Raw genomic sequence first — 17919 nt, forward strand, 5'->3', positions numbered from 1 at the left:
CTGGCGCTGGACACCTGAATAATTCCTCAATTTACAAGGAGAAAGTGGATGGGACCAGGTGTCTCCTTAGGCTTTTGCCCTGGCCACATCCACCTGCCCCAAGGGGCAGCAAATTCCATTCCCAAGCCTCAGCACGTGATTATTGATGTTCTTGGCACACTGAAAGAGGGGAATTTCACACCAATAAATAGAAATATTGATCCAAGTGCAAAGGGGGTGTCCCGAGCAGCTCCGCAGCATCGCTGCCAAGCACAAGGGCCTCATTTGTGTAATTAATGATGCAATTGAAGACAGGCACGGTTTGTGTGTCTTGGTGGACAAAAGCCCAGTGGCACCGTGCTCAGGAGCTCACAAAGCCCTTCTGTCCCAGCAGTGGGAGATGCTGCAGAGCTGTCACAGCCTGTGGTGATCCCACCCCAACACCATTTTTGGGGTTGGCAGCTCCTTGGCACCAGGGCTGCTCCTGAGCCATCCCAGGGATGCCCAGGGCACAGCTGGGGCACCCTGAGCTCCTGCACTCCCTGGCCAGGAGCTCTGGCCCTGCTGGTGCTCACCAGGCTGAGCTCGGGGTCACCTTCATGGGATCTTGAGATCCAAACTGTGCTTGGAGCCTGCAGGGAACATCCCACTGTGGAACAGCACAGCAACAAACCCACAAAGCCCAGAGTCCTGCTCTTCCAGGGGCTCCCACATGCCACCTTCACTGCCAGGCTTTGGGCTGGATGGGTGGCAGGGGGATGTGCACCCACAGCCCCTCAGCACAGGGACAGGGTCCTGGTGTGCCCAAGCACTGCTGGCCCAGCTCAGTTCAGCTCTCCTGGGCTTTCTCCTGCTCTGCCCTGCTCCTGTCTCACACTCAAACCAAGATCAGTTTGAGACCTGCAGGACTGCAAAGCCTGTGCTGCCCAGAGCAGAGGGCACAGCTCAGATAACATCACCACATCCCCTGTTTTCCACACCAGAGCAGCAGCATCCTAATCCAGCTTGCCCTTCAAGTTCAATTCCCTCCCAGAACAGGAATAAAGAGCTGTCCTGCTCTATTAGGGATGCAAATATCCTGATTCACAGCTGGAAATTCCAAGGTGGATTCCTGACTTGCAGGAGGTTTGTGATCCCAGTTTGCCCAGTGCTATTTACTCTGTACTCCAGTCCCAGGTTACCCCCAGGGAATTTGCTCTCTAACCTGCAGGACAGACCTTTGATCCTGCAGCTTTCCAGTGCTCTGGGGGAGCTGCTGCAGCTGCAGCCAGGAAAGCAGCCAGGAGCTGGCAGGCAGCCTGAGCACTGGGGAGAGGAGAAGCTGCAGCTGACAGGGAAGGCAGGAGGATCATCCAGAGGGAACTGCAGAAAGGGAAAACGCAAAACAAAGCACTTAGGAAGGTGGAATTCCTATTTTTCCCCCCACAAAACTGCTAATTCACAGATGCTGTAATTAACTGGGACCAGCAGGAGGAACAACCTGTTGGGGGAACCGATGGGGCTGCTCAAGAAGCTCAAGCTGTGCTGCCCCAGAGGCAACAAAGTGACTCCCGCAGAACCCAACAAACCCCACCCACCATTTCACCTGCAGGGTTCCAACCAGGAATGATTCATTTCTTGGAAAACACAGGAGAGATCCTCAAATTTCCATGCAAATCATGATGTGGCAAAAAGCTGCCTGGATTTGGATCCCCTGCACAAAGGTGATACAAACCAACACGATACCAGTGCAAGTTTCATGAAACTTTTTATTCAACAAGTATTTAATTATGATTCTGCCAAGATGATCGAATGAACAGCAAGGCATAAAAAACATGAAATAGTTAAGAGATTTTATTCTAATAGCTTTAATTACAGTGCTTGTTTGTCGAAATGAAAACTGAAAACAAGTATACAAAACAGTTGATTACTAGTTGTGTATTGAAAGCAATAAAGGTTTCCACAACACTAAATAAACCAGTTCTGATAGTTCCTCGAGTTAAAGTTTAACAGCTCCAGCTTCTTCAGTGTTTATCAAAATACAAAAGAAAAGTAAAGAGGTCTTTTTTTTATTTTTCTGATGGCAAATCTGAACCTTGCAGTATGAGGGATGCCAAGGGTTTTCACACATATACAGATATGGGATTGTTCCAAAATGGGATTGAATACTTGTAGAGTGGAATGACTCTCCAAACTCTCATGCTTTTTGTTTTGTTTTTTTCCCTAGACACTATACATAGATGTTTGGTGTTTTTCATGGCAATTCTTACGTTAAGTACAGTACTTTCTGCCTATAGAGCTTAGGACTAGGACAGGCTGTGCTTCCTGTGGAAAGGTTTTGCCTTCTGGAGTGGTTTAAGCACAAGAAAAGTACAAAACACTTTTTGACAAATATGACAGGCTAAAAATGTCGACTTCTGGAAATGATTCAAGTTCAATGGAAACGAGAAATCTCACCTGAACCAAAAGTCAGATGTTTAGCATGAGTCTGCAAAGCTCATCTAAACCAGGCCCAGCAAATCCTTGAACGGTTGTGAACGAAGATGAGCACAGACTACGAGCTACAGAAAGAGCCAGAGATCTACTACTTATGATCTGGTCATTAAGCAGATGAAGCTAATTGGGTGTCAGTCATTGCTTCACCCTTTCAAAAGAATCAAGAGTCACCACGTTAGAGCTGGAGCAGCAGAAGCGATGTCAAACGTTTGTGTGTTTTAAGTGTTTTTACTTTTCCTTGTCTATTTTAAAAAAATACAGAATTCAGGTTAAAAACCAACCACCAAAATGGATCTCACAGATCTCACAACCCAACCAAGATGGAATCCAGCTCTACTGCACAAGGACCACTGGCAACCCTTACGTTATTAACCCACTGAATTCCCTTCCAGGTACTAAACAGTGACTCGATTCTTTACAATAAAAAAGCTGAGTAATATTGCATAGGAGTACCAGAAACTGCCTCATTGGAAACAAAAACTATTTACATTAAATAAGAAACCTAACTGTTTTCAGGCTTGTATTTGCCACATTTACAGCATGATGCAATATATACTGTGACAAAAAAGAAATGAAAACAGCTTCCGGCACTCAATACCACAAAGTAGCACAGTTTGCCACATTAGAGTAAAGCGAAGGGCGAGTAGGAGGAGATAAGAGGGAGGGTGGAAAAAGAGGGAAGAGGAAGGTTTATGGTTTCATTTCTGGTTTCTGAGCTGATTGGACAACCAGTCCAGTCCTTCATAGAGACCGTCTCCACTAGTGGCACAGGTGGCCTGGATGTACCAGTTCCTGTGACGAAGAGAATGCAGTCCGAGTTTGTCTGTGATTTCTGCTGCATTCATGGCGTTCGGCAGGTCCTGGGGGAAGCAACAACAGTCATTCCCTGTCACACACACCTTTTCTGGAAAATCCTCCCCTTAGGATTCTTTTCTCCTGAGAAGCTGAGAGGCCTCAGGAACAAAATGTAACCAATGGTTATCTGCTGCTGTGGAATGCAACAGGGGCATCTGGGATTGGGCTCATGTGGTTGTTTCTAATTCATGGCAAATCACAGCCCAGCTGGCTCGGACAGAGAGTCTGAGCCACAAACCTTTGTTATCATTCCTTCCTTTTCTATTCTTAGCCAGCCTTCTGATGAAATCCTTTCTTCTGTTCTTTTATATAGTTTCAATATAATATATATCATAAAATAATAAATCAGCCTTCTGAAACATGGAGTCAGATCCTCATCTCCTCCCTCAACCCAAGACCCCTGGGAACACCCTCACAATTCCCCACTCCTCCATCACCAGCTTTAAAGTCATAAAAGAGCTCTCAGAACTTCTCTTTCAGAAGACCCCAGTGGATTACTGTGATATTCAAGCTATTTCCCCAACACTGACAAAAGCCTCAAAGGTTCAGCAACCCAATCTTAAATCAGCATTATGGAATATTTGAATATGAGGGAAGCAACAACAGTCACTCCCCACTCCTCCATCACCAGCTTTAAAGTTAAGAGCTCTCAGAACTTCTCTTTCAGAAAACCCCAGTGGATTACTGTGATATTCAAGCTATTTCCCCAACACTGACAAAAGCCTCAAAGGTTCAGCAACCCAATCTAAATCCACATTATGGAATATTTGAATATGAGGGAAGCAACAACAGTCACTCCCCACTCCTCCATCACCAGCTTTAAAGTTAAGAGCTCTCAAAACTTCTCTTTCAGAAGACCCCAGTGGATTACTGTGATATTCAAGCTATTTCCCCAACACTGACAAAAAGCCTCAAAGGTTTAGCAACCCAATCTAAATCCAACATTATGGAATATTTGAGTATTATCCAGCCATTCCCCCAGTGCTGACACTGCTCACATTTCCAAGTCCACATTTCAAAATTATTGAAGCATAATGAAAATTCTGTGAGAAGGACCTTAGGATTCTCAAAAACACTTGCAAGGCAAATGACTGCTGACACCTGACTGTTCATCCAAGGTCTTGTAAGGAACTAAAACTTTGGAAAACCCACCTCAAATTCTAATATATTATCTGTATGTTGCTGCAAGTGAATTAAAAGTCCCAGTTTGTAAAATCAACTCCTGTTTCCACTCAGGAGTATGCTTTCTGTGACTGCAGGTATTTTAGCACCCAGTCCTACTCTGCTGAGCACAGCTTCTTTAGAGGCCACCTTTCCTGCTCCTGTGGCACCTTCACCCTCCCCAGCTGGGGCTGTGCAATCAGTGGAGCAGGATGTTCTTCCCTCTTCACACTTCCTGGTCACATTTCAGCCCCTTCACATTTGGGGTTAAGCTGCCAAGGCCTCCACAAGCAATAAAAGCACAACTCTGAGGCCTGGCAGAGGCCAGCTCACAGATCAGCACAAACACATCAAAACTCCAGTGCTTCCACCCTCAAACAGCCTAAATGAGGAATTCAGGGAGGCTCTGGCATCCAGCATTCCTCTCTGCAGGAAGTCTGGAGGGGTGCTGTAATTGAGCTATGTCAACCTTAAAAATCAAACTGGTTTTCACTAAAACTGAAAATCTTTTAGCCAAGACTGTTTAGAAGGATGCTCCTTTCAAATGAGAATTTAATCTTTTTTTTTTCTCCTTTCAACATACCTAAATGGCCATTTACTCTGAAAATATGAAAACCAAGGTCAAGATCTGCACTCACAAGGGTGGTGGAAGTTTTCAAGGGTTTAGACAGACAGACAGACACCTTTCTTGGGGGCATACCTGTTTGTTAGCAAACACTAATAAAACAGCATCTCTGAGCTCATCTTCTGCCAACATTCTCATAAGCTCTTCTCTGGCCTCATTCACACGTTCTCTGTCATTGCTGTCAACCACAAAAATCAGACCTAGAAATAAGCAAACAAAAATAAACATAAACAAAAATCAGACCTAGAAATAAGCAAACAAAAATAAACATAAACAAAAATCAGACCTAGAAATAAGCAAACAAAAATAAACAAAAACTTGAAGTCTCGTGTCTGTGAGAAAGTCAGTTCTTGCTGAAAGTTGGTGAAAACTGGTGTTGGTTTGCATTTGTTTTTGCAACTTGGGTATTCTTTCTACAGAACCACTTGGCATTTTCCAGGAGCAGCAGCCCCTGAAATGCTGTGACAGGACTCAAATACACACACATGAAAAAGGCCCAGGAGTGACAGAAGTGACAAACTCCCAGCTCATGGGGCTGCAGAGCTTTAAGTAAAGACTCTGCTTTGAAGTGAGGGCAGAGCTGTGCTGCTGACAGAAGAAAAAACAAAGTCCTGAGTTCGCTCTGAGTCAGAAGGACAAGGAAGACTGGTCTGTGGAATTCTCCCCATCCCTCTTTGAACCTGCAGTGAGCAGCACACAAACACACCTTTTATAATAACAAATATTTCCTCTCCCCTCCAAAAACTGACTCAGTGAAGACAGCCAAGAAGTTCTTTCAGACTCTGGAGAGCTGGGAATGAGGAGTGTGGGCTCACCTTGTGTGTTCTGGAAGTAGTGGCGCCACAGGGGTCTGATCTTGTCCTGACCACCCACGTCCCACACTGTGAAGCTGATGTTCTTGTATTCTACTGTTTCCACATTGAAACCTGAACAAGAGAGGGTGGCACAAATCTCACTTCAACACAGCTGTTGTAATTAGCAGGTCACACTCTCAGACTGTGATAATTTTAAAAAGCTCACTTAAAAATTGGAGCTGCTTTAAACCAGCAGAATCCTGTGCTGAAGCTCTGGAAGCAAAACCAGCTTGTCCTGCTCCCACCATCACCCTAATGAACAAATCTAATTGCTATCTGAGCAGCTACAAAAAACAAACTGTGTTGCCTTAAAAAAAACCCTAACAACAACAAAAAAAAAACCCCAAACAAACAAAAAACACAACTCCAAAAAAAAAACCAAAAAACCCCGAAGAAATAAACTCCCCAAATAAACAACAAAACCCCAACCAAAAATCAAACCCCAAAGGAACCAAAAAATACAAACCCCAAAGGAACCAAAAAATATAAACCCCAAAGAACCAAAAAATATAAAGCCCAAAGGAACCAAAAAATATAAAGCCCAAAGGAACCAAAAAATATAAAGCCCAAAGGAACCAAAAAATACAAACCCCAAAGAAACAAACTCCCCCTGCAATCGAACAAAAAAACTCCTCAACCTGCCCTGGGTTTTAAGAAATCTCAATACCTTCCAATCAAAAGAGAACAAAGAAAAGGTGAAGCCCTCTGCTGCTCAGTCTGACTGCCATGATGCCCCAAACTGGGACACAAATTGCCTTTCTGTGGCCCACAAAGGCTCATTCCACAAGTGACTGAGAGAGGGAGGGGAGTGAGAAGAGTCCCAATCTCCCCCCATGGCAGAATATTTATTTGGCTGTGCCACCTTCCCACCACAGCTCTAACGAGTGTTTGCTCTGGCAGACAAGTCACTTAAACCAGCTGAGACCCAGATCTCCAAGCCATCAGTTAGAGAAACACAAACTCTTACCTATAGTAGGAATAGTAGTTACTATTTCACCAAGTTTAAGTTTGTATAAAATAGTTGTCTTTCCTGCAGCATCCAGGCCAACCATTAGAATGCGCATTTCTTTTTTGCCAAAAAGGCCTTTGAAGAGGTTAGCAAAAATATTTCCCATGGTTCAGATATGTTCTCACTGGCCAGTGAAGTCTGGAGGAAGAAAAAGATCAGAGTATCACTGATGAGTTACCAACAGTTGTGTCCTGACCATGACATAAAAAACCTACAAAAAACCCAAAGTAAGAGATAATGTGAGTCATTTATAGACACACCAGGCACCACTGAACATTTTCCCCATACTGAAGCAACACAAAGATGAACAGATGTGGCAAAACTCAGTGCTCTTGAAATGACTCAGCTTGAAGTGTTCAAATATTCTTTCAGAGATTTTAGCATTAATTGCTGTTCTCAAACTTCTGCTTGCAAAATTCATGCAGCTGACCACTTCAGGTACTTTGCTCCCCACTGTTATGGGACAGTTTATCTGCAGAAAAGTGGCCCCATTAAACAAACTTTTCCCAATTGACCTGCAGATCACAAATTTTTGCTTAGCACAGCAATAGCTGCTCCTTCTTTTGGGAAGGAAACTGAATGCAGCTTGGATTTTCTCCTACTCAGAAGAGTTTCCTTCCTCTCCATCCCTGAGGAAGTGGTCTGTGAAGAGCACATAAACACAGAGCAGTAACTTTCATTAACAGTGGAGGGAGACCTTCTGTAGGAAACAAACGCACATTTAATCAAGTTAACTGTGGAGAATGAGCAGCCACGTGAAAGGAGCACGTTCAGAGATGAGCACTCCCCTCTCCTGCCTGTGATTCAAGGGATCCACGTCAGCAGGAGCTTCCTGTTTGGGAGCTGCAGGAGCTGCTCTGCACTCCAGCCTCAGCCACCCCCTGTGCCCTTGGGACCTCACCCATCCCATCAGGAATCCCCCCTTTCCAAACCCACTCCTGCACAGTTTACAGCAGGACTGAAATCCCAGCAGAACCATTGCTGGGCCTGGGAGCTCCCAGACACCTTCCAGGGACAATCCACACCCTCCTGATGCTGCCTGGAGAAGCTTGCAGGTGTCAGTTTAAGAAAAGACAGAACCCAAGTGAAAATTCAAGTTTCAGACCAGATGCACCAACAGCCAATAGATTCAAAGCATGAGTTTCCTGTAAACAAAACCAAATTTAAAGCATAACACAAAGCTTGAATCATCTCTGGAAATATTCTGTATTTCATGATAAAGCAAAACTCTCCCTAGAAAGAGAACAGAATATCTACTTATTTATCCTTATAGAATATCTATTCTATTTATCTTTGCAGAATATCTATTTAAGAACAGCTAGATTCTATCTATTCTAAAGCAAGATTTGGACTGACAAGCACAGCACAGCACAAAAGCCTTTTCCCACTCTGTCCAGTGATGTCCTGGCCATGCCTGAAAGCCTGGCTGCCTCACTCTGCACTGGGAAAGGCCTCAGCAGTTCTGTCCTCCTCAGGAGCTTTGCTGGATACAAGTTTTACCCCAAAAGTTAAACTCTGGAACAGGAACCAAGGCACCCTGGCCATGCCTGAAAGCCTGGCTGCCTCACTCTGCACTGGGAAAGGCCTCAGCAGTTCTGTCCTCCTCAGGAGCTTTGCTGGATACAAGTTTTACCCCAAAAGTTAAACTCTGGAACAGGAACCAAGGCACGTGTCTGAGCACTCCCAGCTGCACAGGGAAGTTCAGAGTCCACTCCAGGGCTCCAGCAGGACATCAATCCCCACACACCAACTCTCTGAAGCAACTGAGTCCAAGATTTGTTTATTTTATCTGCCTGAAGCTTTAAAACTCAACTCCTCTACAAACCAGACTGGGGATTAAAACCAAAGGGGAGCTTTCAAACTTCTGTTATTCCACCATTTCCTTTTGTATTTCTGCAACACGACCATGGATATTCCACCCCCACTGGAATATATGAAGGCTATATAAACAGGAAGGTTAATTAGGAAGCAGAGAAAACAGTTTTGCTGCAGTCCCCATTTGTCCACAGCAGGAAATCTCCCATCCCAGCCCTCAGCACAGCTCCCAGTGGCCTGGAGGGCAGGGAGGCTGTAAAGCTTCCCTTTGTCTGGCTGCTCATGCCACCTCTATCTCCTGCTTCATCTGGAAAGCAGCAGCCAGGCCTGAACTGTGACCTTTTACAGAGCTCACAGAAGCTGACTGCAAGAACTTTCCCAGCAAGAGAACCTCAGAAGCCTGCACAAAGAATGCCTTTCTTTGCTTTGCACACGTTTAAAAGCATAATGGCTTATCAGGTGCTTGGACTGATCACAGGAATTAGTAAAAAGAGCAAAATCCTATCATTTACATCCAGGACAGCTTTCCACACACTGCACAAGTCCAGGCTGAACAAGTTGCTGGTACTTGGCACTAGCAGCAGTGAATCCTGTTAGATCCTTGTTTTCCTGGCAGCTATTTCCAGGTCAAGCCTGCCCTTTGCCATTGAAGCTGCTTCTATACCACCATCCTCCCTATTTTTACTTTTTGTGAAGAGTTAAGAAGTTAAGATCCATTTAAGCACTTGGTTTCCATTTGCCCTCTTGTTCTCTTCCACATCCCTCCTATCCAAACCGAGTCTGTAACTTTATTTGGTACTTCAGGGTAGGTGGCATTACAAAAAAGTCACATTTATTTTTATAGGCAGCACAGTATAGTTTACAGCCCACTCCTGCAAGAAAAAGCATGTTTACAAGTTGACTAAAAAGTAGCTGAATCCTTGCTGTCTAAAAGAAGAAAAAACCAGGAGAAATCCATCTGCAGAGCTCCCACCAACTGTTTTGGTTCCCAGGAGGGTTTAGTTGGATGGGGCAGAAATTCCTCTGGTTCACCTCTTCCCACAGGAAGGAACTCACACTCCATGGTTTGCACTGCACCCTCCTCACCCTGCAGTGCCACAGGAGCTGCCTGGGTTAATGCAGCTCAGCTGAGGGATCACGGGACTGCTCCCTCTGCTCCCCGAGCTCAGCTTTCATTCCCATCCCAGCCCATTACCTGCACCATGAGAAAAGCCTTCAATTTCCTCCTATTTTAAGCAAAAAAAAAATCCTGTTACCTTTCAGGCATTATCACCATTTGTCTCACCAATATCTGACCAGCATTCCTTACTGAATTTAACTTCCTCCTTCTCTCCACCCGAAAGTTGTCAGTAATTGCTACACGGATCGTTTTGGGAGCCCAAGTCGGATAAAATTCCTGAAAACATGAAAGACTGAGGCTTGTGAGCTGCTTGTAGTGCTCGAGTACATCTTCAAAAGAGGGATCCATCAGGCTAAGTGGGAAGATTTGAGTATGAAAGGGAGCGATTTGAATAAACAGCAGAGAGTATTTTCACAGAGCTGCATGAGTTTCTTTTTCTCCCCTCAGCACAACTCCAGCTTCTGGAAACGGCAGCTCAGCACCCCAGCACTGAAGTGTCCGTCTGTCTGTCCCTGCCCAGGCAGTCCTACAGCACTTTAACACACTGCACTCCACCTGAGCAGCGCTAGAAACCCGTCAGGCAGGTTCGGCCAAGGCACAACGTGCCCTCGGTAAACAGCAGCGCTGACGTTCGATGGGGAAGATGCAGTTTCGTTTCATGAAACCAAAGTATTTTCAGCTGCCTGTTTTCTAGTAAGTGATACATTGAGAGGAGCCCTCAGGAGAACGGGCAGCCTTTACAGGCAGCCTTTACAGGCAGCCTTTTGCAGAGAGGAGTTAAAAATGAATGAGTGTCTGCAATAGCAGCAGCCCCTGGTTGTTAAAGTGATATGGCCCATGAGGAAGGAGCAGAATCTGCTTTTATTAATTGGAGGTGGTTGGAATAAGAGCTCTGAGGAATATCTCAAGGCCAAAGAGCACTAAACACTTCATCATGCTGCAGAGTTTTGGATTTAAATGCATTTAAATGTCATTTCATTCAAGCTGGTATCATGAGATGTCCAATCTGCTGCTTGACCTCCAAACTCCTTGGCTGAGCTTGGCCAACAACCCCACGTGTGTATGACCAAAGAGAGCAAAACACACCCTGGAATTCCCACAGAACCTCAGCTTTACACCCCTGCAAAAGTCCTTATTGGCCACAAAGAGATTAAATTTCCCTGAGACAGGAATTGTGTTTCATTTCAGTTCACATCATTTCTTTCAACACAGCAGAGACAAAATGAGAGGATGCCATTATTGAGTCAAACTACACTGCAGTATAAAATTAATTTATTTCACTTCTAGACACAGCACTCACCACATGAGGCTCCCACAGTGAATAAATAAGGCTCCAAACTCTGCAAGTGTTAAAATCAAGCAGGCTGGGCCCAGCATTTTGGCAATGTGAAAATCCCAGCAGCCACGAACACTGCAGGGGGGTGGAACCAGCAGAGCTTCAAGGTCCTCTCCAACCCAAACCATTCTAGGATTTGATGGTTCTGACAAGATCACTCAAGGAAAGTTCAAGTCCCTGTTCCTCCCCTGCCCAGCAGCTGGGACAGAGGCACAGAGGGCATTTGCTGTCTCTGGGATATTATATTTGCTGTTCCCATCCTGTTGAAATGCCATTTTCAAGGAGATAGAAACACCAATGGCACACTGAGCTCCACAGCTTCAATCAGACAAAATATTAAACACGGGTAAAACCCCCAGCAGCTGCAGGTTGACCTAAAAGCTCCTTCCTGCACCTTGGCAACTAAAACTGGCCTGTTTAAAAAGGCAGTGGAACAAAAATTCCATCTCAATTTAAAGAAGAATCTCCTTGCATTGGCCTAAGCTTTAGCTCCATGTCTAAAACAATTAGAAAAGCCCCAAATCCATAATTCCTAACCAGGTATTAACATCCTGGTTCTATCAGTCACAGGGAATAAAAATGGATCAATTTGTTATTTACCAGAAATATTGATTTGAAATTCAGCCAGTTGTCACTAGTTGGCCTGGATCATTCTTTCTCATTTATAGCATTCTAGAATGTTTTAAATTAAATTATCAAGAGAAGCAAAATAGTCACACAAGAAATCACCAAAGCAATGTGCAAATAAGAGGTGAGAATGCATTTTTTAAAAAACCCATGCAACTCCAACAGCTGTTACTGGTGTAACACGCAAGAACAACTGGCAAATAATTTCAAGTGCAAATCTAACTCCACAGCTTGTTATTAACAATATAAAGTGTGATTTAAAGGAGAATGTGAGAAGAGATCCAACAAGAATAGAACACTGCTAAAATTCAGGATTAATCCACAGCCCCAGTGTTTCACACCCCCACTCAGCAGGGAACAGTACTGATGTGTTCTCTTGAACTTGAAATCATTTCTTTACAGATTCAAGTGTTCTGTTACAGCAAATTTTGGAAAGACCTCTTTATATATAGCCAGGGTGGCCCAATACTATTCCAGTACAGCTCCATTCAACTATTTTTAGGAACTGTTTACTGCCCTTCCACATCTGCTAAGCTGAGAGATGAAATTATCAAGTCAAACCCTTTCACTCTGGGGCCTCCACACTGCAATTCAGCTGAGATCAATTTGATTTGAGCTCTTTGGGCCATATCAGGAGCAGGAGGGATGGATTACGTGGAACATGTGAGAGCAGCCAACAGGCAGGCCTGGCCCTTTGTTCACAGGTGATTCATTATCCTGCACAAACAGCTCTGTCATAAGGGCCATGGCAACAACATCTTCCCAGAGCTCTTCATTAATATCACTCCTAACTCCTTGATTGATAATTTTAATAATTCAAACCAGAGGAGTGTTAATTGTGGAGACTGACACTGACCACTGGCACCATTTCCTCCCAGTTCACACTGGGGCTGCTTCTGCCAAGCTTGGCATGGAAAAGGTCCTGAAGGATCATAACCAGGTTATTTGAGGGAAAAAGCAGTGAAATGCAAGCTAAAGGTACAGAACTGCTGGATTTGGCCAGCAAAGGCTTGCAAACTAAAGAGGGCTCCAAAAGCACTGCACATGTCCAAGGCAGATGGAGGACAAGGCAAGCACGGGTGGGACTCCAGGTGAGGGGAAATCTCCTTGTCCAGCAGCTTTGTTTAACCAAGGAGGTTGAACACCCCCCTCTCTACACACCTTACCCAGCCAGGACATTCCCACATGCTGGAATATTCTCCTGAGAGCACTGGGCTTGGAGGGGCAGAAAACACAAAATAATCATTTCACTTACAAGATCAAAACAAGGACACAGGGGGGAAAGTTTCCTTTGGGGGCATCCCTATTTCTCAAACATGAGAACAAGTCACTCCTAAAACAACAGCCAGAATAAAAAGAATCAGGATCAGAGTGGGTTGCCTGACTTGATACTCAAACCCCAAATCAGAATTATTCCCTGAATTCTCACCTTCAAGCAGGGAAAGCAAACTGCTGCTGTTTCACAAGAAAGCTTCCAGCTATTTAAAGATTTATACACCTGAGAGCACACAAAGCAAGCCAGAGGAGACACAGGTGAGTGAGTTTGCTCACCCTTTCACCCAATGCAATTATTCCAACAGGGAAAGCAGCCCAGCAGGGCCCTCCAGACAAAATCAGTTCCATCAAACCAATCCCAAAAACTTTCCTTTCAGAGAACCCCTTTATCCATAAGGCTGTACTCCTATTTTATTCCATTATAAACCTGATGAATAAAAGCAAAATAAAGTATCTGGGCTGGAAAATACCTTATTTAAAGGGAAGGCTGACAGGTGAAGAGCACAGAGGGAGCTGCATCCAAGCCCTCCCTGCTCAGGAAATATTATGGTGCCAAAAATGAAGATGTGAACCCCAAGAATGGCTTATGGCTTTCTGCTCACCAGTTCAGCACTGGGTACACTGGTATGTGAGAACTGGTGGGTACAGAGAATTTCTTTTCAGATAAGCAGTGCACAGTTGGGGTGGGTTTTTTTGGTTTTTTTTTTTTTTTTTTTGGTTTTGAGGCTGAATTGTTCCTGAGCTCAAAATCTCCAATTTTAAGCCAAATATCCTGTTATTCATTCCTGGGAACTGGGCACTAAGTCAACATTGACACTCCTAGTAGAAATGGCAAGAACTCACAGGAGAGCTGCATGCAGCAATGAGATTGGCTTTTGGTTTGGGGGAAATGTCAAGGCAGAGCCTCTGAGTGCTGAGGCAGAGGAGCAGTGGGTGAACAAGAGCTGCCAGACACGAGGGTTTTATGAGAACTGAAACATCAGCAGAAGCTCCACCACAGCCCCTCCGATGTTTGAGTGCGTTAAAAATAAGAAATAAAATCGGATACTCGCAAACAAAAAGGAAAAAAATGCTGAATTACACAGAAATAAAACAGCTGCTGTATTAGGAAGCTGATTCTGAACTTCTTTACTCATCAGTTAAAGAAAGGAAGGGAATAGCACAAGCTCTGTAGCATTCCAGGAGCAGAACTTCCAAGAGATTTCTAAAAAAAGAATCAGAACTATTTCTTTTCAGATAAAGTTAGCTCACGTTCACCAAATTTATCCACTAAAAAGCAAGCTGGATGCTTGGGAAGGCTGCTGAAATCCACAAGAATCCTTGCTTGAAAGCCCATCTTTATAAAGAAGAGACAGAAAAGCCTCTGGGATGTGCAAAGGTGGTTCTTTACATTTCACCACAGCCATTTCAGCTGGAATCCTGCGTTTTGAGCCTTTCCTCCTTCCACCAATTCATGGCATGCATGGCTCAGCTGATCATTATCTGTAGAAAGCTCCTGCTGGAAGCAGCTGGAGCACGGCAGAGTTTGGTGAATTCCCAGGAGCAGAATCCAGCCCCGACTCCCACACACGCTGCTTTGCCTCGGAAAGCTGTGCCTGGTGCTCCCCCCACTCGGTCAGCATGACTAACACTCACAGGGAACTCGGGGCACGGCTCCTGCCAGGCCCTTCCACATTCCGGCGATTTCACAACCGAGGAAACGCTCAGGGAAACCCATCCGAGCTCCTCCTCGGACCATTTACACCCAGGGGTTTGTTTGACTTCTGACAGGATTTCCATCACAAAAAACACAGAGCTGTTCTGAGGGGAGGGCGGCTCTGCTCGGGCCGTTTTAATTCCTGATGCTCCATCGAAGGAAGCACCAAGGAACTTGGCAAAGCTGTGGAGTTGCAGAGGTTCAATCGAGGTGAGTTTCCTCACCCTTTCACCCAATGCAATTATTCCAACAGGGAAAGCAGCCCAGCAGGGCCCTCCAGCACTGCAGACATGTTGGTAGCAGAGAAATATCAGTGGCATCAAACCAACCCCAAAAACTTTCCTTTCAGAGAACCCCTTTATCCATACTCCTGTTTTATTCCATTATAAACCCCATGAATAAAAGCAAAAGAGCAATCCTCCATTTCAGCCACACTTCCTTTTTTTTTTTCTTTCCCCCAGAAGCGCTCCAAATCAGCAGCAAAAATAGCAAGAAAGATTGCTGAATGACCTTGGAAAAATCCACTTTGCCTCGAGTTTCTTCTCCTGGAAAATAAGGTTAATGGAATACCCTGCAAAGGGGTGCTGCGAGCCTCGCAAGACAAAGCTCAAAGTATTAAATAAATACTCGGAATTTTAGTTATTGACAAAGCGACAATTTCAACACCAGACCTCTGGCCAGGACTGTAATCAACCTGCGGAATTTGCTTTGGCAGGAGCAGAGCGGCAGAGCCACAAGGTCAATGTCAAGCACCACAACATTTGGGGCAGTTTTTATGGCCCGGCTGAGTTTTGGTCCGGCTGTGCTGGGGCAGAGCCGGGCTATCACTCCATCACAGCGAGCTTTATCAGCCTCCAAGTATCACGTTCGCCTCGCACAGAGGCACGATGGAGTATTTTCAGCCAGAATATAATATCCTTATCCTCCCAGCGGGAGCTGCTCGGCCAAGGAAAGCTGATCTCCCACACCACCGAACCCAAGGCGATGCATGGCAAACAAGAGTTGTTTGCTCCACGATAAAGCTCAACTCCTCTGCCCGGCAAAAAAAACACCAACTCAGCAGCCAAGGGCTTACAGAGAATCAACCTCTGCCCCAGGAGCTTCATCCGAGGCTCCTTTCCCCCACCCCACGAGGGTTTTAGGGGAAGAGGACAAGGAGGAAATGCCTCTCCTTGCTCGGAGCCGTCCGCGGGCGGGGCAGGGGCCGGAATGAGCGAGTTTGGGGAAGGGAGGACAAACCCATCCCGTCCGATCCCATCGCTAGAGGGAGCGGAGAGGGGCCTTGTGCAGCTGCTGCCGAGCTGGAGCGATTCCCCTTTCCCAGCCCTGCCTATCCCAGCCCTTCCCACCCCATCCCACCCACGAGCAGGGAAGCGAAAGGCCCGACCCCCCCCTCCTCCGCCCCACAAACGTGCAGGGGGGGACGGATGGGGCAACGCCGCTCCTGGAGGTTCTCTGAGGGAAAAGGAATCAGTAGGGATAAGATAGAGTGAGAAGGAATTAAAAGGAACGAGAAGGAAAAAAAGGGGAAAGAACAGCCCGGCCCCGCTACCTCAGCGCCCGCCGCGCCTTAGCGCCAAGGCCGCGGGATGCGGGCGGGGGCGCGGCGCGGGGGGCCGGAGAAGGGAAAAAAGGCTCGAAAGGAGGGAAGAAGGAGGTGTCGGCAAACCCACCGGCGTCGTCGGGAGGCGCGGGCCGTGGGTCTGGCTGCGCTCGGAGGGTCCCGCTCGGAGCCCGCTCGCCCCGGCCGCGATCCGCCCTGGAGCACAAGATGGCGGCGCGATGCGGCCACGTCAGTGCCCGCCCCGCGCGAGGCACCACGGGGAGGCGAGGAGGGAGCGGGGGGCGTGGCCTGCGCCCAGGGGGCGTGGCCAAGCCGGGCTGCCGCAGGGCCGGGAAGCGCGGGGGGCGCGGCGTAGAGACGCAGTGGGCGTGGCTAAGGAATGAGTGACAGCTAGGTGAGAACAGGGGCGTGGCCTGAAGCGAGGAGGCGTGGCCACAGCGGGAGCAGCCGCTCCTGGACGGTGTGGGGGCGTGGCCTGTGAGATGGCCACGCCCACTCTGCGGCGCGTGAGCGGAGCGGGAGCGGGGCCGGGATCCCGCGGGAATGCGGGAATGGGATGGGATCGATGGGATGGGATGGGGTTGGGTTAGTCGGGACCGTGCCTGCCCTCCCTGCACAGCTCCCCCTTCTCTGCACTGTGCCCTCCCCTTTCCGTGCACCGTTCCCGCTGCCTTCACCGTTCTTTCCCCCTTCGCGGTTCCCTGCACCATTCCTTCCCTTTTCCTGCACAGTTCTCCTTTTCCCGCTCTGTTCTCACTTCCCTGCACCCTTCCCCTTCCCTGCCCCGTTCCCCTTTCCCTGCACCATTCCTCCACCTTCTCTGCACCATTCCTTTCGTCTTCCCTGCACTGTTCCCCCTTCCCTTCGTCGCTACCCTGTTCCCTGTATCATTCCCCTTTCCCGACATCATTCCCCTTTCCCTACACCGTTCCCCCATTCCCTGCACCGTTCCCCCTTTGCTTGCACAGTTCCTTCATCTCTGCACCATTCCTTCCCTCTTCCCTGCACTGTTCCCCCTTCCCTTCATCACTCCCCCTTTCCCTGCACCTTTCTCCTTTTCCTGTGCTGTTCCCACTTCCTTGCACCATTCTTTCCTTGTTCCCTGCACCCCTCATCATTCCCCTTTCCCTGCCCCATTCCCCCTTTCCTTACACCATTCCCCCATTCCCAAATCAGCCAAAGATCCTCTCTGAGCTCTCCCACCCTGGCTGCTTCTCCAGCCTCTCTGTGCCTCAGTTTCCCCAAACAGGGAAAATTTCCTTTTAATTTTATTTTTTTTTTACCTAAGTAATTAATTTTCATTATTTAAACTAATATTAATTTATGTTACCTTACACAGCATAGAGGGAACAGGTCAGCACAGCAGAATCTTAAATCCACATTGACAGAGAATAATTCATATGGTTCCAAAGCTCAAGAAGTTGCTGTAAAAACAACTGTGCGCAATAAATTTAGACTTATCTCCTTTCTGTTTTGGGTTAACTTTGAGATAAATCAAGGCTGTGTGCTGTTCCAGGCTAAATACTAA

At 46.6% G+C, this 17919-nt stretch overlaps 1 protein-coding gene across 1 annotated transcript; it reads right to left on the reverse strand.

Moving 5' to 3' along the window:
- Positions 1 to 1707: 1707 nt before the first annotated feature.
- On the reverse strand, positions 1708 to 16659 carry ARF1 (ARF GTPase 1). The gene is made up of 5 exons (XM_071419280.1): positions 16501 to 16659; positions 6917 to 7096; positions 5911 to 6021; positions 5171 to 5295; positions 1708 to 3314 (listed from the first exon to the last, which is right to left on the reverse strand). Exons 2-5 carry the CDS (start codon positions 7062 to 7064, stop codon positions 3153 to 3155), a joined length of 546 nt encoding a protein of 181 aa, XP_071275381.1. The 5' UTR covers positions 7065 to 7096; positions 16501 to 16659; the 3' UTR covers positions 1708 to 3152.
- Positions 16660 to 17919: the final 1260 nt, after the last annotated feature.

Source organism: Agelaius tricolor, unplaced genomic scaffold, assembly GCF_023055355.1.
Source record: "Agelaius tricolor isolate 1412-34295 unplaced genomic scaffold, bAgeTri1.0.p SCAF_103, whole genome shotgun sequence".
In the NCBI taxonomy this organism is placed as follows: domain Eukaryota; kingdom Metazoa; phylum Chordata; class Aves; order Passeriformes; family Icteridae; genus Agelaius; species Agelaius tricolor.

Coding starts and splice junctions, on each gene's coding strand:
- ARF1 (XM_071419280.1), bottom strand. CDS start 7,064: ATGGGAAATATTTTTGCTAACCTCTTCAAAGGCCTTTTTGGCAAAAAA. Junction 6,022..6,916: donor AACTACTATTCCTACTATAG/GTAAGAGTTTGT, acceptor TCTCTTGTTCAG/GTTTCAATGTGGAAACAGTA. Junction 5,296..5,910: donor CTACTTCCAGAACACACAAG/GTGAGCCCACAC, acceptor GCTTATTTCTAG/GTCTGATTTTTGTGGTTGAC.